The 24219-nt window shown below is 34.6% G+C and overlaps 1 protein-coding gene across 2 annotated transcripts in view; it reads right to left on the bottom strand.

Annotated features, from left to right (window-relative positions):
- Window positions 1-24219, bottom strand: part of MNAT1 (MNAT1 component of CDK activating kinase) — a 241529-nt gene that overhangs the window by 68139 nt on the left and 149171 nt on the right. For both annotated transcript variants that reach the window (XM_003267768.3, XM_003267767.2), the window contains one exon: window positions 18281-18402. In XM_003267768.3, the coding sequence (XP_003267816.1) occupies window positions 18281-18402 (122 nt within the window). The remainder of the gene's footprint in view (window positions 1-18280; window positions 18403-24219) is intronic.

Raw genomic sequence — 24219 nt, 5'->3', positions numbered from 1 at the left:
CAATTTTCAAAATGGCAAATAAATATTGGCTTCAATTTAAAGTCACCAACTGCATTTGCTCCTAAGAAGAGAGTCAGACTTGCTTTTGAAGCTCTGGAAACAGGCATTGACTTTTTTTTTTTTTTTTTCTGAGACAGGGTCTCACTGTATCACATCACTACACTCCAGCTCAGGGTCACCCAGGCTGGAGTACAGTGACATGATCATGGCTCACTGCAGCCTCAACCTCCCCAGGCTCAGGTGATTCTCCCACCTCAGCCTCCTGAGTAGCCTCCTCCCACCACCATGCCTAGCTAATTTTTGTATTTTTTGCCATGTTGCCCAGGCTGGTCTCGAACTCTTGGGCTCAAGCTATCTGCCTGCCTCGGCCTCCCAAAATCCTAGAATGAGAGGTGTGAGCTACCATAAGTGGCTGACTTCTTTCTGGCTATGAAAAGCCTAGAGGACATCTTCTTCCAATAGACGGATGTTTCATCTACATTGAAAAATCTGTGTTCAGAGTAGCCACCTTCATCAATATCTTGGTAGATCTTGCTGAAGCTTCCACATCAGCCCTTGCTGCTTCACCTTGCACTTTACGTTATGGAAATGGCATCCTTCCTTACATTTCATGAACCAACCTCTGTTAGCTTTAGAATTTTCTTCTGCAGCTTCCTCACCTTTCTCAGCCTTCATAGGACTGAAGAAAGTTAGGCTTTGGTTTAAGGGATTGTTCTTTTTTTTTTTTTTTTTTTTTATTGAGACGGAGTCTCGCTCTGTCTCCCAGGCTGGAGTGCAGTGGCGCGATCTCGGCTCACTGCAAGCTCCGCCTCCCGGGTTCACGCCATTCTCCTGCCTCAGCCTCTCCGAGTAGCTGGGACTACAGGCGCCCGCCACCACGCCCGGCTAATTTTTTGTATTTTTAGTAGAGACGGGGTTTCACCGTGGTCTCGATCTCCTGACCTCGTGATCCGCCCGCCTCGGCCTCCCAAAGTGCTGGGATTACAAGCGTGAGCCACTGCGCCCGGCTAAGGGATTGTTCTTGCTTCTTCGATCTATCCAGACCACTAAAACTTTCTCCATAGCAGCAATCAGGCTGTTTTGCTTTCTTAACATTCATGTGTTCATTGGAGCAACACTTTTAATTTCCTTTAAAACTTTTCCTCTGCATTCACAACTTGGCTGTTTGGCACAAGAGGTCTAGCTTTTGCCTATTTCGGTTTTTGACATATCTTGCTCACTAAGCTTAATCACTTCTATCTTTTCATTGAAAGTGAGAGACATGTGACCCTTCCTCTCACTTGAATAGACAGAACCCTCTGCAGGGTTATTAATTGGCCCAATTTCAATATTGCTGTGTCTCAGGGAATAGGGAAGTCCAAGGTAAGAGAGAGAGAGAGAGAGAGACAGAGAGAGAGAGAGAGAGAGAGATATGGGGAAACAGCCAGTCAGAAGAACAGTCAGAACACACACATTTATTAACTTCACCTTCTTATATGGGTACAGTTTGTGGCAACCAAAACAATAATAATAGTAACATCAAAAGATCACTAATCACAAATCACCATACAGATAAAATCATGCAAAAGTCTGAAATAGTATAAGAATTAACCAAATGTGAAAAACAGACATGAGGTGAGTACATGCTGCTGGAAAAATAGCATTGATATACTTGCAATATTTGCAAAAAGTAATAAAACGAAATGCAATAAAATGAGGTACACCTGCATTTTTGTGAACTGGACCCTATTCTATTTCTTCAAGAGTAACAGTAATAGCGCTGTAATAATCAATTACTTTTGCTCAGCAAGTTGGTTTTTTGTGAATGCAATCTATGGCCACACAAGAAAACAAAATTAATAGTGCTAATAGAGATCAAACAAGAAATTTTCTTCTAATTACCATCAGGTTCTAATTAACTGACTTAATACCATCATAACTACTACAATTATTTTCACTACTGATGATATAATAATAGTTAGATATTCTCATATCTTGTGACTTAAGACATTAAACCTTCACAGTTAAAAATCATTTTTAAAGTTTGCTGATAGTACAGAACTTATGCCAGTTATGTCAACAAAAGACAGAAATAAGTATGTGCATCTGTATCTTTGTATTGCTTTGTGGTAGAGCATTGTAGCTACCACAAAGCAATATAAAGATAAGCTCTACATGAAATTAAGATTAAAATTTCATTCTACAAGATCAGTGGAACATAATAGAGAACCAGAAATAAAGCCACATGTTTACAGCCAATTAATAATCAACAATGATACCAAGTACGAACACTGGGGAAAGAATTCCTTCTTTAATAGGTGGTGCTGGGAAAATTGGACATTCATATGCAGAATAATGAAACTGGACTCCTATCTCTCACCGTATACAAAAATCAACTCAAGGTGAATTAAAGACTTAAATGTATGACCAGATGATATAAAACTACTAGAAAAAAAACAAAAGGGAAACACTGGAGGACCTTGGTTTAGGCAAAGATTTTATGGCTAAGACCTCAAAAGCACAGACAACTAAAACAAAAATACACAAATGGAACTATGTTAAACTAAAAAGCTTCTGCACAGCAAAGGAAACAATCAACAGAGTGAGGGGACAAGATGTTGACTGGGAGAAAATATGTGCAAACTATTCATCTTACAAGGACCTAACATCTAGAATATACAAGGAACTCAAATAATTCAACAACAAAAAAAGGTAATCTCATTAAAAAGTTAGGCAAAGAATATGAACAGAAATTTTTTCAAAACAAGACATACAAATGCCAACAGGTATATGAAAAATGCTCAACATCACTAATCATCAGGGAAATGCAAATATAAACCACAATGAGATATCATCTTACTCCAGTTAGCAGGACTATTATTAAAAAGACAAAAAATTACACATGCTGGTAAGGATACAGAGAAAAGAGGATTCTATTGGTGGGAATGTAAATTGGTATAACCATTACAGAAACCAGTATGGAGATTCCTCAAAAAATTAAAAATAGAACTATATGACCCAGCAATCCCACTACTGGGTATCTAACCAAAGGAAAAGAAATCAGTATATCAAGGACAACTTGCACTTACATGTTCATCACAACACCATTCACAATAGCAAAAATGTAGAATCAATCTAAGTATCCATCTATGGACAAATGATTTAAAAAAATATGGCGTGTGCGTGCACACACACACACACACACACACACACAATGTATTACTATTTAGCCATACCAAGGAATTAAGCCACATCATTTGCAGCAACATGGAGGGAATTGGAGTTCATCAGGTTAAGTAAAATAAGCCAGACACAGAAAGACAACTTTTGTATGTTCTCACTCACATAAAAACTTGATCTCATGGAGATAGAGACTAGAATATAGCAGAGGCTGGGAAGGGCGTGAGGGCGGAAAGGAAAAATAAAGAGAGGTTAACGAATGAGTATAAACTTACAGTTAGATAGAAGAAATAAGTTCTAATGTTCAATAAGAGACTAGGATGACTACAGTTAGCAACAATATGTTATATATTTCTAAGTAGCCAGAAGAGAGGACTTGAAAGGTTACCAACACACAGAAATAATAAATACTCAAGGTGACAGATACCCCAAATATCCTGACTTGATAATTACACATTCTATGCATGTAAAAATACTCACATGTACCCCATAAATATGCAAAATATTATGTATTAGTAAAAGAAAAAAATTTCATTCTGCAGAATTTTGGTAGCAAACAGCTTCGTTTAAATCATACATAAGGAAAATTTAAGAATACACACCTTAAATAAAGATATTTTATCATAAAAATGTCAAAACATGTCATAGAATGAAAGTAATAGATATTCCCATAAAACTGAGAAGGCATTCTGAAATATCATATTAGAGAAGTCATTCTTCTCAGCTTTACATATGATTATTTTACACAGAAATTTAAAGATATATATAAATTATATATTTACATAATACACATATTCACATAAATATAAACTAGCAGTGCTTTTAATAAAACCATAACTCTTATATGAAACTACTTAAATATTTCATCATGTAATATTTTCATGGCCGGTATCAAAGTTTGCCTGAAACCATATATATGACAAATTTATATCTACCTTACTCTGTAATTTTTAATTATTTTTCACTATTCAAGTATTTGAGTAATAGAGAAATTTACTCATAAACATTCATTAAAATGTGATATGAACTTCTAAGAATCCAAACCAAAATTTACAAAAAATCATGCTGATATAAATTATAAACGTTTAAAATCAATTTTTAAGTTTCTTACTTATAACTAATCTGTCAATTGATTTCTTGGGAATTTTAAGAGTAGGTTCAGAAGTTAAATTATCTTTATCTGCTGGAGTACATGAAAGAAATAAAATAATAACAATAAACTTATCTATTCAACAGTTTGCCAACAAGTCTTTTTTTTAAATTTCCATAATCATTCACAAATGAACAGCTCACATTAAATAAATCACTTGTATACTTAGTGAAAATAGTAGTTATGGCCAGGCACGGTGGCTCATGCCTGTAATCCCAGCACTTTGGGAGGCTGAGGCTTGTGGATCACTTGAGGTCAGGAGTTCGAGACCAGCCTGGCCAACATGGTGAAACCCCGTCTCTACTAAAAATACAAAAAATTAGCCAGGCGTGGTGGTGCGCGCCTGTTTTTCCAGCTACTCAGAAGGCTGAGGCAGGAGAATTGCTTGAACCCAGGGGGCGGAGGTTGCAGTGAGCCGAGATCACGCCACTGCACTCTAGTTTGGGCAACAGAGACTCCATTCCAAAAGGAAAAAGATCGTTCAAAAAAAAAAAAAAAAAAAAAAGAAGACAGTAGTTATATTTGATTAATAACTTGAAATGGATGAATCTAGTTGTGTCACAAATGCTCATGATTTGTATCAATTAAGGGAATAACTCTTCTTTGAGTGGAAGGTAGTAAAATATTAACTAGAAAGCCAGATGATTATTAAAAAGAGAGTCTCACACTGACAATCAATTAGACTTTCCTAAACTAACCACTATGGCCATAATCTAGGGAATTTCAATTAGCAGTTAAGTTTTCCCACTGCTTGCTCCCATTGGCACATAATAAAACATGTTAATGTATTGTTTTGAGCACACCAGAAGAGTACTGCCAGTACAATTTGAGTTATAATTATTTACTAATGATACCCTGTGAATGAGAAATTCACATATATTCTTCATCTATTTCTCTAGTTTAACTAACTTCATCGTGAAAAGATCTCAGTAACAATCACCTCAAAATCTCAAGGCAGTATTCTTTTGGTTTTATCCCTTATCAAAGTTTTATAAAAGAACAAAAATATAGTTCTTGGGAGACCAATGCCTCCCAAGACCTTATGTCATCCACTCCCAAAAATACATAATTGAAATTATCTTGAAAGTGCCTGTGTCCACATTTTAGAAACAAATAAGGTGTAGCTACAAAAAAACTGTACTACTCTTAACTTCATCATGTCACGTAGTTTCAGCGCAGATATTGGAAAACGGAAACGAGATGATTTGTTTTGTTTTGTTTTGTTTTGTTTTGTTTTGTTTTGTTGAGACAGAGTCTCACTACGTTGACCAGGCTGGTCTTGAACTCCTGGCATCAAGCAATCCATCCAACTCAGCCTCCCAAAGGGCTAGGATTATAGGCATGAGCTACCACACATGGCTGAGATAATTGATGTATTCTCTATTTGCCTCTAGAGAAATTAAACTAGTTCCCTTTGTAGGAAAATAGAATATAAACTGGAAATTTTGTTACAATAAGGAAAGGAAAGGAGAGAGCACTAGAAGCTAGAAGTTTTGGGTTGGGGGAAAGACCACTGTAAAGGGATAACTGGAGCTTATTAGATGTAATCTTCTAGCAATGACACAGACAACTGTTAGGATGAATGTGAAAATATTACAGCTTTACAAAACTGATACCTTATCCTCATACCTTATGAACAGCACCTCAGATCATTCTTTGAAAAGTCACTTCACAAAACAACTTCTTCAGTTCCTTTCTAAATGTTTCTAAAAATGTAGTTAGGTAAAAATATATTTTTAGGTCTGCAGTAATAAGGAAAACAATAAGAAAGCAGATAGCTTCAGATAATAATTCCAGAAAAGAAAGTTAACTTCTGATATAAGAAATCAATTTAGGATTTACTTTGGCACATATCTAAGTATAAGGCCACAATATATCAACAAAGAGAAAGCTTGAGCTAATCCTGGCTCTAATAACTAAAGTCCTCTGTATAGAATTTAACCCCTTTGTCAAGGTAGAAGACTGAAGAGAAGGAAAGTATGAGTTACACATTCTATTTTGGTAGATAAATAGTTCCTGGACCAAAAAAAAAATTATTTAGCAATTCTGATATCACTACTAATTATCTAAATTCCTTCACTATTTAGCCACAGATGGCTAAAAGAAACTGTTACGGCCAAGATCTACTGCTTGAAGTGTATACATGTTTATTTGTAATCATAACAATTTGCCTTTTTAACTGTCGTAGATATAAAATGTATGTACAGTCTTTATGGACAAAGACAAAAGTCTACTTCTAGGATCCTGGAACTAATTATATTCTAAATATTCAACGCTTGATGAAAGCCCTACCACCGCCACCACGACCAACAGACACACACACAAACACACAAAAAGTGCTCCTCCCTCCCTTCAAATCAGATGTTAAGTATGAAAAACTTGGGAAAAGTATGAACACTAAAGTTATACCTTATCTAAAGGACACATCCTACATTTAAAACTCCAACCCATAGAGGTAAAGGCAGAAAGAAACACAAAAAGTGCTCCAAAGTGTTGCCCAAGTTTATTTAATTTAATAACTTACTGGGAAAAAATAGACAATCAGGATAAACCTACTTTACAGGGAATTCTAACCCTTATTTAAATCTTCATGTTCTAAGAAGTACCACCACCATAGAAGATTAAAAAAGAAAGATGAGGAGGATATTCCATGAAACAGATCCAATAAAATCAGCAATAATTAAGTACCAAATGCAAGAGGAAATAATTTAAAAAAAAAAAAAAAAACAAAAAAACAGCCAAGCCTCCACTGCTAGGGAGGAGCAAAGATTGGGTGCCAATGGAGGAGGGGTAGAAAACCTACTGCCAGCATTCCTAGTCCTACATTGAAACAGGAAAAACAAACCAACCACTGAGGAAAGGCAGGAAACCAACTCATACCTAGGGTCCTACACTGATGCAAAGCATAAGTCTAGGGGAGAGGCAGGAAACAGCCCTGTGCCCAAGATTCCCCACCTGCAACAAAACCAGACAAACTTCAGTTGCGAGCCTGGGGAGGGACAGAAAAGCCACCTGTACCCTGAAGTAATAGATACAAATTGTTGGCCTCTGGGAACGAAATAGGAATACTAAGAAAGCACCATCCTGATCCTCAGGCACACAGGTCCTCCTATGACTAAGGTTGGAAAAGGAGAAGCAAGAAAACCCTTCTTCCCACCATAAGACTTATTCTAAGTAAAAAGCAAGGGCAATCTACTATATGGGACCAACACCAAGAGAGAAGCCCTCTGTGGCTCAGGCTTACAGAGCCTGTTGAAAACTAGAGGGTAGAACAAGAAAACCTAGAAAACTCCTTCCAGCACTCCAGGCCTCACACTAAAAGCAAGGTGGCAATAAATTATGACTAAATGAATTTGAAGCCTGTGGTACATTGATAGGAACTGGAGCAACAAAAAACCAAAACCAAGATCAAAGTACAGAATATTCAACTCTTGACACTAACGGCCTAGCAGAAAAAGGCATGTAAATATTTCTGTGCATAAATATTATTTATCTCAGTCTCTACTATTCTGTCATACAGAATGTCCAATATTCAAATAATAACTAAAACAAACAGGAAAACAACAAATGTACCATGAGGACACAAAACAGTCAACAGAATCAAACCCAAAGATAAAAGAAGGAATTAAGAAAATACTATGATTAATAAGTTAAAGGATCTAATGGAAAAGGTGGATAATATGCATGAACAGGTAGGGAATTAAAGAAGTGAAAATCATTTTTAAAAAGTGAATGAAAATACTAGATATAAAAATTGCAATATTAAAAAGAATTCCTTTGATGGCCTTATCAGTAGAATGGGCAAAATAGAAGAGTAAGTGAATTTGAAGATAGGACAAGAGAAATGATCCTAACTTTTAAAACAAACTTTTTAAAAAAAATTAAAAAGCACAAAATAGAGCACAGAAGAGGTGTAAGTAAAAAGATAATCAAAAGGTATAACATTGTAAGATTTAAGAGACTAACACCTTTTTTAAAAAAATTAGTCTAAAAGCCAGTATTATTACTAAGTTTTATAACTCACATTTTGTTTTCTACATAATTTAAGAAACTAACACATTTACAAAAATAATTTAATAATCTTGGACACACAATATATAAAGATGTAATTCTGTGGCGTTGACAAGTAAAAGGGGTGAGGACAGAACCGTTTAAAAGCAGAGTTTTTGTATGTTACTGAAGTTAAGCTTATATAAATTCAGAGTGCTACAACTTAGGATAATAAATGTAATCATCATAATGACAAAAGAATAGCTCAATAATATACACAATAGAGGATAAGCAAAGAATTTCAATGTGGCACTAAAAAATAAACAAAGAAAACAGTTATGTAGGAAATAAGGGAGAAAAAGCTATAAGGCACACGTAAAACAAATAAAAAATGATGGAAGACCATCCTTATCAGTAATAACTTTAAATGTAGCTTAATTAAACCCTCCAATCAAAAGATAGAGATTGGTAGAATACATAAAAAATAAATAAAACCATGATCCAACTATATGTTATCTACAAGAAACTAACTTTGGATTCAAAATCACAAATAGGTTAAAAGTAAAAGAATGAAAAAGACTATTCCATGCAAATAGTAACAAAAACAGAACAGAGGTAAATACTAATATGAGGCAAAATAGGCTTTCAACTTAAAGTGTTCATAAGACAAAAGAATATATTAGTTAAAATATTTACTTACCTATAACAGACCATCAAAACATATGAACCAAAGGGAGAGTTTTATAATAATAGTTAAAGGCTTCAATACTCCCCCCTCAATAATGGATAGAAAAACTAGACAAAAGATAAATAAAACAGAGGACTTGAACAATAGAATAAACCAACTAGACTGAAAAAACATATATGGAACACTATACTCAACTACAAGAAAATACACTACACATTCCTCTAAAGTGCACATGGAACATTTTCCAGGACAGGCCATATTTTAGGCCATAATTTAAGTGTTAATAAATTTTAAAAAAATTGATATCATACAAAGTATCTTCCCCAATCATAACAGGATGAGGTTAGGAATCAATAATGGAAGAAAAACTAGAAAATTCACAAATTTGTAGAAATTATACAATACACTATTAAATAACCAATGTTTAAAAAAAATCACAAGCAAAATTAGAAAATAGTTGGAAATGAATAAAAACAAGAACAAGGCATACCAAAACTTATGGGACACAGAAAAGGAGAACTAACAGGAAAATTTATAGCTATGAGTGCTAACATTAAAAAACAAGAAAAATCTGACCAAGCACAGTGTCTCACACCTGTAATCCCAGCACTTTGGGAGGCCAAGGTGGGCAGATCACTTGAGGTCAGGAGTTCGAGACCAGCCTGGCCAACATGGTGAAACCCCATCTCTACTAAAACTACAAAAAATTAGCCAGGAATGGTGGTGCACGCTTGTAATTCCAGCTACTCAGGAGGCTGAGGCAGGAGAATCACTTGAATATGGGAGACGGGGGTTGCAGTTAGCTGAATCATGCCACTGCACTCTGGCCTGGACAACAGAGCGAGACTTTGTCTCAAAAAAAAACTAAACAAAACAAGAAAAGTCTTAAATAAACAATCTAACAGTACACTTAAGGAACTAGAAAGAGAAGAACAAACTAAACCTAAAACGAGCAGAAAAAAGAAAATAATAAAGATTAAAGCAGAAATAAACAAAACAGAGAATAGAAAAAGAGAAAAATAAATAAATTGAGGTGATTCTGTCAAAAAGATCAACAAAATTACCAGATCTTTAGCTAAACAGACTAACAAAAAATGAGAGAAGACTTAAATTAGTAAAATCAGAAATGCTAAATAGATTAACAAAAAAGGAGAGAAGACTTAAATTAGTAAAATCAGAAATGAAAGTGGAGCCATTATTACCAATTCTAAAGAAATTAAAAGGATTATAGGATTATATGAGAGAACTATGAGTAAATTGGGTAACCTAGATGAAACATGTAAAGAACTATCACCAATCCTTCTCAAATGTTTCCAAAAAAGTGAAGAGGAAGAAACACTCCCTAACTCATTCTATACTCTGTGTGATGGTTAATACTGAATGTCAACTTGATTGGATTGAAGGATGCAAAGTATTGTTCCTGGGTGTGTCTGTGAGGGTGTTGCCAAAGGAGAGCAACATGAGTCAATGAGCTGGGAGAGGCAGACCCATCCTCAATCTGGGTGGGCACCATCTAATCAGCTGCCAGTGTGGCCAGAATAAAGCAAGCAAAAGAAGGTGGAAAGAGCAGACTTGCTGAGTCTTCCACACTTCATCTTTCTCCCATGCTGGATGCTTCCTGTCCTCAAACATTGGACTCCAAGTTCTTCGGCTTGTGGACTCTTGGACTTATACCAGTTGTTGTCCAGGGGCACTTAAGCCTTCGGCCACAGACTGAAGGCTGCTCTGTCGGCTTCCCTACTTTTGAGATTTTAGGACTTGGACTGGCTTCCTTCCTTGCTCCTTAGCTTGCAGATGGTGTATTGTGGGGCTTCACCTTGTGATCATGTGAGTCAATACTCCTTAATAAACTCCCCTTCATATATACATCTATCCTGTTAGTTCTATCCCTCTAGCGAACCCTGACTATACATTCTGATATAAAAGCCAGACAGAGACTACAAGAAAACTAAAAGCCAGTATCTCAGATGAAGAGATACAATCAACAACATACCAAGAAGATTTTACATCATGAGTACGTGAAATTTATCCCTGGGATGCAAGGTTGGTTTAACAAATGCAAATCAATGTTATACAACTCATTAATAGAATGAAAAATAAAAACGACATGATCATCTCAATATATATGCAGGGAAAGCATTTGACAAAGTTCAAAATCTTTTCATAACAACTGTCAACAAAATAAATTTAGAATAAAATGTCCTGAACAAAATTGAGGTCATTTATGAAAGGCCTATGCCTAACGTTATAATCAACAGAGGAAAAGTTTTCAGTTTTTGCCTGACCCCAAGACAAGGATGTCCACTTTCATCAATTACATTCAACATAGAATTGGAAGTATTATAAAGAGCAATTAGACAAGAAAAATAAAATACATCCAAATAGGAAATCAAGAAGTAAAATTATGCCTCTCTGCATATGACATGATCCTATATGTACAAAATCATAAAGATTAGACCAAAAAGTTAGAACTAGAAAATGAATTCAATAAAGTAGCAAGATAGAAAACAGACATGCAAAAATCAGCTATATTTCTTTATACTAATAGTGATCTATCTGAAAAAAAATCAAAACATTACATTAGCCTTTTTCAAAGGTTAATCAAAAGATTAATCAAAAAGATTAAGATACTTAAGAACAAATTTAACAAAGGAGGTCAAAGCTGTACACACAGAAAACTATGAAACACTGAAGACAACATAAATAAATGGCAACAAATCCCATGTCCATAAGAATAAAGGAATATTGTTAAAATGTCCATACTACCAAAAGCAGTATACAGATTCAACAAAATCCCTATCAAAATTCTCATGACATTTTCAATAGAAATAGAAAAAAATTATAAAGTTCACATGAAACCACAAAATACCCACAAAAAACAAAACAGCCTTGAAAAGGAAGAACAAAGTTGGAGACACCAAATTTGCTGATATCAGATAATATTACAAAGCTATAGCATGGTATTGACACAAAAACAAACACATACACATTGGAACAGAATAGGGAGCCCATAAATAAACCCAAACATCTGCAGTCAACTAATTTTTGATAAGGGCATGAAAACATACAATGGAAAAAGGCTAATGTTTTTAGTCAATGGCACTGAGAGAACTATACACATACAAGTGAATGAAACTGGCCCTTATCATACACCATATCAAAAAACATCAACTCAAAATGGACTAAAGACTTAAAAATAAAACCTGAAACCATAAAATTCTTAAGAGAAAACATAGTGAGAAAGATCCTTGATGTTAACTTTGGCAATGGTTTTCTGGATAAGACACCAAATACGCAACAAAACCGAAAATAAACAAATAGAGCTACATCAAACTAAAAAGCTCTGGACAACAAAGGAAATAAACAATAAAATGAAAAACCAACCTACACATTGGGAAAATATATTTGCAAACCATACATCCAATAAAGGGCTAATACCCAAATTATATAAAGAACTTGAATAGCTCAAAGGCAAACAAAACCAAGTAACTCAATTTAAAAATGGGCAAAGGACCTGAATAGTCATTTCCCCAAAGATAACATATGAATGGCCAAAAGGTGTATGAAAAGCTGCTCAACATCACTAATCATCGAGAAAATACAAATCAAAACCAGAGTCTCTTAATAGCAGAACTGATTAAGCAGAAGAGTGAACTTGAATATAAGCTATTTGAAAATACAGTCAAAGAAAACAAAACAAAACAAAGAATAACAAACAATGAAGCATGCCTAAAAGATCTAGAAAACAGCCTCAAAATCGCAAATCTAAGAGTTATGGGGCTTAAATAGGAGACAGAGAGAGAGATGAGGGTAGAAAGTTTATTCAAAAGGAGAATAACAGGACATTTCCCAAATCTTGAGAAATATATCAATATTCAAGTATTTAAGTACAAGAAGGTTACAGAACACCAAGCAGATTAAACTCAAAAAAGAATACCTCAAAGCATTGAACACTCAAACTCCCAAAGGTCAAGGATAAAGAATTCCAAAAGCAGAAAGATAAAATATACAAATAACATAGAATGGAGGTCCAATATGTCTGGCAGTGAACTCTTCAGTGGAAACCTTATAGGCCAGAAGAGACTGGCATGAAGGAAAAAGTTTTTGCCCTAGAATAGTATATCTGGTGAAAATGTTCTGCAAACATGAAGGAGAAATAAATAAAGACTTTCCCAGACAAACAAAAGCTGAGGGTTTTTATCAACACCAGACCTGTCTTACAAGAAATGCTAAAGGGGGTTCTTCAATTAGAAAGAAAAGAACATTAATGAGCAATATGAAATCACCTGAAGGTACAAAACCCACTGGTAAGTACAAAGAAAAACACAGAATATTCCAACACTGTAATCATGATAGATAAACTACTCTTAAGTAGGAAAACTAAAAGATAAATCAATTAAACATAATAACTACAACTTTTCAAGACACAGACAGTACAATAAGATAAAAATAGAAACAACAAAAAGTTAAAAAGCAAGGGGACAAAGTTAAAGTGTAGAATTTTTACTAGTTTTGATTTTGCTTATTTGTTTGTTTGTTTATGCTATCAACCTTAAGTTGTCATCAGCTTAAAATAATGGGTTATAAGATAGTGTTTGAAAGCCTCAACAAAATACTAGCAAGCTGAATTCAACAACGTATTAAAAAGATCATTCACTCATCATGACCACATGTGATTTATCCCAGGAATACAAGGATGATTCAACATATGCAAATCAATCAATATGATACATCATATCAACAGAATGAGGACGAAACCATATGATCACTTCAACTGATGCTGAATAAGCATTTAATAAAATTCAACATTCTTTCATGGTAAAAACCCTCAAAAACCTGGGTATAAAAGGAATTTACCTCAACATAATGAAAGCCATATATAAGAGACCTGCAGCTAGTATACTGAATGGGGGAAAACTGAAAGTCTTTCTTTTAAGATCTGGAACACAGCAAGAATGCCCACTATCACCACTGTTATTCAACACAGAACTGGAAGTCCCAGCTAGAGCAATCAGACAGGAGAAAGAAATAAAGGACGTCCAAAGCAGAAAGGAGTAAGTCAAATTATTTTTGTTTACAGATGATATGATCTTATATTTGGAAAAACCTAAAGACTCCACAAAAAAACTATTAGAACTGATAAACAAATTGAGTAAGGTTGCAGAATACAAAATCAGCACACAAAAATCAGCAGCATTTCTATATGCCAAGAGTGAACAATCAAAAAAAGAAATCAAGAAAGTAATCCCATTTACAATAGATAGAATAAAATACCTAAGAATTAACCAAAGAAGTGAAAGATCTCTACTATGAAAACTATAAAATATTGATGCAAAAAATTGAAGATGACACACACACACAAAAGATATTCCATGTTCATGGATTGGAAGAATTAATAATATTAAAATGGCCATAGTACCCAAAGCAATCTACAGATTAAATGCAATCTCTATCAAAATACCAATGACATTCTTCACAGAAATTTAAAAAAAAATCCTAAAATTTATATGGAATGACAAAAGACCCAGAATAGCCAAAGCTATCTTTACAGAAACTTTAAAGATATAAAACTTCAGAAATTATATTACCTGACTTCAAATACTACAGAGCTATAGTAACTAAAATAGCATGGTACTGGCATAAAAATGGACACAGAGACCAATGGAACAAAACAGAGAATCTCAAAACAAATCCATGCATCTACAGTGAACTCATTTTTGACAAAAGTGCCAAGAACATACATTTGGGAAAAGAAAGTCTCTTCAAAATATGGTACTGGGAAAACTGGATATCCATATGCATAAGAATGAAACTAGACCCCTAACTCTCACCACATACAAAAATCAAATCAGGATTAAACACTTAAATCTAAGACCTCAAACTATTTAACCTACTAAAATTAAACATTGGGGAAACTCTCCAGGATATTGGAGTGGGCAAAGATTTTTTGAGGAACACCCCCACAGACACAGGCAACCAAAGCAAAAATAGGTAAGTAGGATCACATCAAGTTAAAAAGCTTCTGCACAGCGAGGAAATCAATGAACAAAGAGACAACCTATAGAATGGGAGAAAATATTTTCAAACTACCCATCTGACAAGGCATTATTAACCAGAATATGTAAAGAACTCAAACAACTCAACAGGAAAAAATGTAATAATCCAACTTAAAAATGGGCAAAAGATTTGAATAGACATTTCTCAAAGGAAGATATACAAATGGCAAACAGTCATATGTAAAAATGCTCAACATCACCAGTAATCATCAGAGAAATGCAAATCAAAACTACAATGAGATAGAATCTCATCCTAGTTTAAATGGCTTTTATCCAAAGACAAGCAGTAACGAGTACTGGAGAGGATGTGGAAAACAGAAAATCTTGTACACTGTTGGTGGAAATGTAAATTAGAACAACCAGTATGGAGAACAGTTTTGTGGTTTGTCAAAAAACAAAAATAGAGCTACTATATGATCCAACAATCCCACTGCTGGGTATATACCCAAAAGAAAGGGAATCAGTATTTCAAAATGACATCTGCACTCCCATGTTTGTTGCAGCACTGTTCACTATAGCCAAGATTTAGAAGCCATCTACATGTCCATCAACAGATGACTGAATAAAGAAAATGTGGTACATATACACAGTGGAGTATTATTCAGCCATAAAAAAGGTATGAGATCCTGTCATTTGCAACAACATACATGGAACTGGAGGTCATTATGTTAAGTGAAATAAGCCAGGCACAGAAATACAAACTTAGCATGTTCCCACTTATTTGTGGAAGCTAAAAATTAAAACATTTGAACTGACAGAGAGTAGAAGGAAGGTCACCAGAGGTTATGAAGGGTAGTGAGGAGGTGGGAGAGGATATGGGGATGGTTAATGGGTAGAAAAAAAATAGTCAGAAAGAATGAATAGGAACTAGTTTTTGGTTTTGTTTTGTTTGTTTTTGTTTTTGTCTTTGAGACAGAGTCTCGCTCTGTCGCCCAGGCTAGAGTGCAGTGGCACAATCTTGGCTCAATGCAACCTCTGCCTCCCAGGTTCAAGTGATTCTCCTGCCTCAGCCTCCCAAGTAGCTGGGATTAAAGGTGCATACCACCATACCCAGCTACTATTTTGTATTTTTAGTAGAGTCGGGGTTTCATCATGTTGGCCAGGCTTGCCTCAAACTCCTGACCTCAAGTGATCTGCCCACCTCAGCCTCCCAAAGAGCTGGGATTACAGGCATGAGCCACTGCGCCTGGCCAAGAACTAGTATTTGACAGAACAACAGGGTGACTATAGTCAATCATAATTTAATTGTACATTTGAAAATAACTAAAAGAATATAATTGGATTCTTTGTAACACAAAGAATACATGTTGAGGTAATGGATATACCATCTACCTTAATGTGATTATTACACATTACATGCCTGTATCAAAATATCTCCCGTAGCCCACTGTATATACACCTACTATGAACCCACAAAAATTAATACTTAAAAAACATCTTCTCTATCTTAAATATATATAATTTTTCTTTTCTAATTATATCTTAATAAAGCTAGAAAACACTATGGCCAATACCCTTTATGAACACTAAAGCAAGAATCCCTGACAAAACACCAACAAATTGAATTCAGTATATTAAAAGATGGGCCGGGCGCAGTGGTTCACACTTGTAATCCCAGCACTTTTGTGGGGCCAAGGTGGGCAGATCACTTGAGGCCAGGAGTTCAAGACCAGCCTGGCCAACATGGTGAAACCCTGTCTCTACAAAAAATACAATAATTAGCCAGACATGGTGGTGCATGCCTGCAGCCTCAGCTACTCGGGAGGCTGAGGCATGAGAATCACTTGAACCTAGGGGGCAGAGGTTGCTGTGAGCCAAGATTGCACCACTGTACTCTGGCCTGGGTGACAAAGCGAGACTCTGTCTCAAGAAAAAAAAAAATAATAATCCCACATTCTAGGAACAGAAGAAAGCTACCTGAACATAATAAAATCTGTGTATGAAAAATTTTGACAAAATTATTGGAAAATGCAAAATCTAGTAACGGAGGAGTACTATTTTAAACACGTTAACTTCACGGACATTAAAAGTAAAGATTTTGAGGTAAATTTATTTTAAAGATACACAATTCTGGCTCTTTGTAAGAGATAAGAAATAAATGTCTACATCATGTATAACTTTTTACATTATAAAACACAATATTGTCTATCTCCTCAAACTTCAATTTTAGCATTTAAGACAATTGTTTAATAAATCTGTTATCTCAAAGGGGGTTTTAGGTTGTTTTACATCCTGTTAGCTTCATGCTTGTAGGCTGTAGGACTCTAAGAGAATAAAGAAATAAATAAAATTTAGCCTTAAGATATTAAATATCATTTAAATGTAACTTTACCTTGGAGCCTTGATGTTCACATGTAAAATATTATACAACATGTTCCAGATTTTGGTTTTGTTTTTGAAGATGAATGTAGGTTTTATTATTTGTTTCATCTTTCTTGTTTTTGTTCTTGGGGTCTCTGACTTTTTCTATTGCTTTTTAATTGCTTGGCCTCGATTTACCCACTTTTTTTTCATAGTATATCCTTTCCACTATTTTCTTTTGTTAAGCAACAACAGTTTCTGGATCAGCCTTTCATTCAATAGTTCACATTTTAAAATGAGACCAAGAAATGATTTGCTCCATCTAGCAACATCTGTGCCTGCACTCTTCAAGTATACAAATACCCACTTGCTCCCATGAGAGAGACTATAACCATCTCTCCATCCCTCACAAAAGCCAGGATCCCAGGTTCATTTCCAGAATGGATATATATAATATGACTGTTGAACCACAGGGCCAGCCTTACATTATACCTTTCAACAAAATATATTTCATGGCTCATGGCTCATAAATGTAGTTTCACTGTAGACAGTGCACAATGAGTAAATCTACCCTTTTTCATGGCAAGGAGCCCAACTCATATTTTTATTGGCTTACTACTAACTAAATTAAGCCCCAATTTCTTTAAAAAAGAAAAAAACACTTACGACTGAAAATAAACAGCCATTTCAATATGGCTGCCAAGGACAGACTTAAAAAAGAACTAATGTATTCCAGGCTCAATCTCAAGAGACCTAACAAGTCCATAGAAAAATTAATGTACTAAAAAAAAACAACTTAGTATTAAGTACTGTTCATTTTTCACAAAACAGTAAAGTTCTATAAACTGAAAATCTAAGAATGTTAACATCTCAGTTAAGAACAGCAATAAGTCCCACATATCAGCTCCTCAATGTAAAGTTCTTTAGGACACATACCCAAGTCTTCCTAGCATCTCAAGCTCAGGAACATGTGGTCCATATGTCTCTATCTGCAGTGGCTGGTATTCATACAGAGCTTCTTCAAGCTTGTGAATAGGTGCCAGTGAAATATGTTGACCCTGTTACAAAAAGGAAGGAAGTTAATACCTCTTATTATTATTTTCATATTGCTACTTATTTATAATCATTTTAAAGATGAATTAAATTCCTCACATTAGACGTATTAGCCATTAGTTGTGCTGTTCCATGGGTACAATGCATCGCACAACCGAAACCCACATAATAGAATCAATAGTCATTTATACATGATTTAAAAGAGGAAAACCAAATCCATCATTAAATTCAGATGTAGTGTTAAACAGTACAGTTGTTCAATGTCAATGGTAGAAGTCATCAAATACAAGAGACTTCAAAACGTTTATGAAAAATACATATTATTTAAAAACTATGCATGGATTTTAAAAACATTTGCACCAAAACAAACTTGTACTAACTTGTTATAACATGTCTGAACAGCACCTAGTTTGAAGCACAAAGAAGCATAAGACCATTTGAAAAAAGCTCCTATCAGAGCAATGTGAATTCTACTAAATTCAAACAAGAACAAATATCTATGGTGAAGACTGGATGGAAGAATGGCAAAATCATTACAAAAAGTTTATGGGGACAATGCCCCAAAGAAATCAGCAGTTTACAAATGGATAATTCATTTTGAGAAGGAACACGAAAATGTTGAAGATGAAGCCCTCAGTGGCAGACCATCTGCATCAGTTTGTGAGGAAAAAAAAAAAACTTGTTCATGCCCTAATTGAAAAGGACTGATGATTAACAGCAGAAACAATAGGCAACACCATAGACATCTCAACTGGTTCAGCTTACACAATCCTGACTGAAAAATTAAAGTTGAGCAAACTTTCCACTCAATGGGTGCCAAAACTGTTGCGCCCAGATCAGCTGCAGACAAGAGCAGGGCATTCAGCGGAAATTTTAAACAAGTGTGATCAAGATCCTGAAGCCTTTCTTCAAAGAACAGGAGATGAAACATGCCTTTACCAGTACTGAAGACAAAAACAATCAAAGCAGTGGCTACTAAGAGGTGGAAGTAGTCCGGTCAAAGCAAAAGTGGACTGGTTACAAGTAAAGGTCATAACAGCAATTCAAAAAACTAACAATTCAAAATACTCATGGCATTTTGCTTATTGAGTTTCTGGAGGGCCAAAATACAATACCATCTGGTTATTATTATGAGAAAGTTAGCTAAAGCTTTAGCAGAAAAATACCTAGGAAAGCTTCACCAGAGTCCTTTCCCCACCACAACAATGCTCCTGCTCATTTCCTCTCATCAAACAAGGGCAATTTTGCAAGAGTTTCCATGGGAAATCATTAGGTGTCCACCTTACAGTCGCGACTTGGCTCCTTCTTACTTCTTCTTGTTTCCTAACCTCAAAAAATTTGTAAAAGGAACCCATTTTTCTTCAGTAATAATAATAAAAAAAAAAAGATTTCGCTGACATAGTTAAATTCCTAGGACCCTCAGTTATTTTGGGATGAACTAAATGCCTGGTATCATTGCTTACAAAAGTATCTTGTTCCTGATGGAGCTTATGTTGAGAAATAAAGTTTATATTTTTTATATTTATCTTTTAATTCCATTTTCCACAAACTTTTTAAAGTTCCCTTGTATACAAGCATAGTCTATCCTCACATTTTTCTATTTTTACTAAACAACTTTGACGTTTTTGGTAATCAGTGTTTTTTTTTTTGAAAGCTCAAATTAGGGAAGAAAGCTAACAAAATTATTCTCTGCAAAGCTGTGCCACATAAATGTCTATTCTCTGAAGTCTTTATACGATGTCAAACTAACTTACCAACTGTGTATTTATTTCACATCACACACACATATACAAATAAAATAAGAAAATTTTATGCTGAAAACTAAATTGGATGAAAACATCCACTCTATTTTTCTGAGAAGAAAGAACTACTGGATAACTAAAATACAAAGACCCTACAGATCATATCTGAGCAAAATAAAGTGCCACTCAGCTATATACCATTACATTGAGATTTACATATCTATCATCCACGTGGGCACAGAATTCTAATTTATAAAAATACCTACATTTTATATAGTCTATGTTTTCTGATTTTAACCCTAGTTCTCTTATTTTTCTTGGTATAGTTCTATCAATTTCTCTATTTCATAACTTTTTATAAACCATTCTTGCAGTTATTAATTCCTCCAATTTCTAGTTTATAAATTTTTTTGTTGTTACATCCCTTAGTTTCCTTTTTCCCCTAAATTACTAAGTTGGATGCACAGTACACATTATCTATTTTATTTTTTTAAAAAAGGTAAAAGTCATGACTTAAAAGTGATAAAATACAATTGTAGCAGTGAGAAACAACCATCCAAGATGCTTGCATCTGGATTACAGTTTCTCTCTTCAACAAGTTCAATAGCATGTAGCATCATCCTAGCTAGTTTACAGGCACGTTGTAATAGGCATCTCTGACACTGTAATGTCAAAAGTACTTCACCAAAAAGAGGCGAAGGATTTGAACAGAGATTTTACCACGTAAGATATATATATTGCCAATAGGTATATGAAAAGATGCTCAATATCACTAGTCATTAGGGCAATGCAAATCAAACCACAGTGAGATACCACTTCACACCCATGGCTATTTAAGATGGCTATTATTAAAAAGAAAAACAAAAAATGCTAAGTGCTTGTGAAGATGTAGAGAAACTGAAACTCTTGTGCATTGCTGGTGGGAATGTAAAATGGTACAGTTGCTGTGGAAAACGGTATGGCACGTCCTCAAAAAATTAAAAACAGAATTACCACATGATCCAGCAATTGGATTCTAGGTATATACCCGAAAGTGAAAGTAGGGTCTCAAAGAAATATTTGTACACCAATGCATATTTACAGCAGCATTATTTTCAGTAGCAAAAAGGTGGAAGCAATGCAGTGTCCATCAAGGAATAAATGAATAAATAATATGTGGTGTGTATATACACATAAATACAATAGAGTATTATTCAGTCTTTGAAAGGAAGGAAATTTTGACATATGACAACATGGATGAACCTGAAGATATTATGATAAATGAAATAAGCCAGGCATAAAAGGACAAAAAGTATATGACTTCACTAATAGAAGGTTCCAAAGTAGTCAAATTCATGGAGACAGAAAGTAGGTCAGTGATTACCACAGAGTAGGAACATGGGAAAGAGCAGTTAAGTGTTTCATGGGTACAGGCTGAGTTGAGGAAGATGAGAAATTTTTGGAAATGAACGGTGGTGATAGATGCAGAACAATTTGGATGTACTTAATGTCACAGAAATGTACAGTTAAAAGGGATTAAAATATGAACTTTTATGTTACATGTATTTTACCACAACTTTTTAAAATGAGTTTTGGATATTCTAATTTCCTCATTTGCTTTGCTAGAATTAAAATACGCAGGAAAAAGAGAAAAAAAGTGTAATGTCAGAAATTTCATTCATATTATTTTAACCCCTAACCTCCATGTTCCACAGCCTTTCTAAATAAACATGAAACTGTTAAGCTAAATCTTATACTATCACAGAATAATCCAATTTCAGACCAATGATTCAGAGAGCATTGCATAGGTTAAGAAGACAGTGCCTGAGTGGGATATTTTGAGACTTGTTCTGACATCCCTATTTCAAAGTGTCTTCTTCATAAATTGTCAGACACTAAATTCTCCTGCCATTTGATAAAAAATGTCCAGTATTAGTGTCACATGTTTTAGCTATGGGGGTAAAAGGGAGGGGAGAGGAGTAAAAGAGAGGAGGGTAAGTGAGGGAAAGGAAAAATACTGCGACAATTAAAGAAGTACACTTACAGTTTCACCAACACTCCGTTTGCATTTCAGAAATTAGACAGCAAGGTCCAGAAAGGCTCACACAGAATGGGTATTTTCAAAAGCTGGATTACCTTCCAAGGAAGATAATATTTAAGGAAGACAAGCTTTCTTAAGTAATTGCACTGGAAAACAACATACTAAATCTAATGATTACCTAAATCTTAGCAACAATACCCAAATTACTAAAGTTATGACGTCTTATAATTAAAAGTCTTCTCTGAAGTTTGTGGGGACATCATTTACAATAGCCAAAAAGGTCACTGAATAAAAATAGTTAACATTATTTATTCTGTGCTAGGCACTATACTAAAGGGTTTTGTATGCATATCTCAGCATCCACAATAATTTTATGAAATGTTACTATTTAATAAAGTATGATTAAGTACTATTAATCATACTTGATGAATGAGGAAACGGGGGTTAGATATGGTGACTGAGCAAGATCATACTGTAGTTAATGGCAGTTTGATGATTAAAAGCCAAGTCTGTCAGATTCTAAAGCCTGTGCTTTTTTCCCCTAACACCTTCATTTTGTGGATATGGAAGCTATTATCCTCAAAATGTAAATTTTTCTAAGGTCACATAAAGTTATATCTCTCAATTACTGCCCAGTATGGGTTCCACACACTGCCTTTTAATATCCTATTTTTAAATAATACAATCATGGTTGTTCAATTTAAAAGTTTTAATGGCAGTAAGTAAATCCTAGGTGGTTTAAACCAATTTTTTATATAAATTCTAATAGCTCAGGTACATAAAACACCATAGGCTCAAAAAGGAGTATTTTTTAAAACTATAACATTTAGAGAAAAATAAACATTACTCAGTGGTAGTTCTGTTTGCCATAAGAACGATAAGGTAAAGTTCATAAATGACACAGAAACTGCCCTTCTAACATTCCATCTATCTTTCCCTCGGAAAAACTCATGAGATAGATGCCATGGTTCTCAAACTTAAAGCTGGGGCAGAACTTAGAGAACAATGACTTACATTCATTGATGTTTTTTAAATTTTTAAAATCACCAACAGAGCAGATAATGGCTTAACAGGTCACATGAGAAAGTATTAAGGGTTTTAAGTGATTGGGAGGAAAAAGGTGTTTAAAAGTTTTTTAGATGAAAAATGGTTATTGGTGATATTTCCACCCAAACAGTAAGGGTGATAGATATTATTCTAAATTATCAGAAAAAGGAGGATTCAAATTAAATAACTCAAAGTGCATGATATACTAATTATAAGTTATATTTGAATTAAATTTGGTGGGGTGCCAAACGGTATGGTATAGACTTAAGTGCTTAGAGTATCGAGAGGAAGAATCAATAAAAGATGGAAGAATGAAAGAGACAGAACAGAAAAAAAGAATATCAAGAGGGAGAAAAAGATAGAATAGGAAGAAAAAGATAGAATATCGAGAGGAAGAATATTGAGAGGAAGAATCAATAAAAGATGGAAGAATGAAACAGTGCAACTTGTGCCAGACCTGAGGACAAAGTCTACAAAAGCAAGGCAATGGGGAGGACAGCAATATTACCAGAGCAGTATGTTGTGTCCTGAGACAATAAGTAAACCTGAGCAGAGACAGTTATATGGGGAAAGAAGGGTGGGCAGAGAATGCATCAGTATAGATAGCTTAAATTACAGCTAGAAAAGACTCCAAGGCTAATTTGAACTCAAAGAGTAAGAAATCAGAACAGTCAAAACAATGTCAGAATGTTTTGTCTCCAGCATATTACTAAATAAATGATAAATAAATAATGTTTAATATGACAAGAGAGCGTGAATACACTGCTGGTAAGACAGCAAATTATGGAATTGCTTTCTTGATGAAAAGCAATTTAGTAAACTTTTAAAATCCTCACAGATTTTGACCTAGTAATACCATCTGTAATAATTTATAAGAAAGCAATCAGAAATATAATCAAATTCTTATTCATGTCTGTTCATCCCAGTTTATATTGTCAAAAACTAAAAGGAAACTAAATGTTCAATCAATAAGTAAACATCAGTTTAAGTAAACATCAGTTCAATTATAACAT

The sequence above is a fragment of the Nomascus leucogenys genome, chromosome 1a, assembly GCF_006542625.1.
Source record: "Nomascus leucogenys isolate Asia chromosome 1a, Asia_NLE_v1, whole genome shotgun sequence".
Taxonomy (NCBI): domain Eukaryota; kingdom Metazoa; phylum Chordata; class Mammalia; order Primates; family Hylobatidae; genus Nomascus; species Nomascus leucogenys.
The sequence above is the reverse complement of the archived record's forward strand: the minus strand, read 5'-3'. Positions and strand labels throughout refer to the sequence as shown.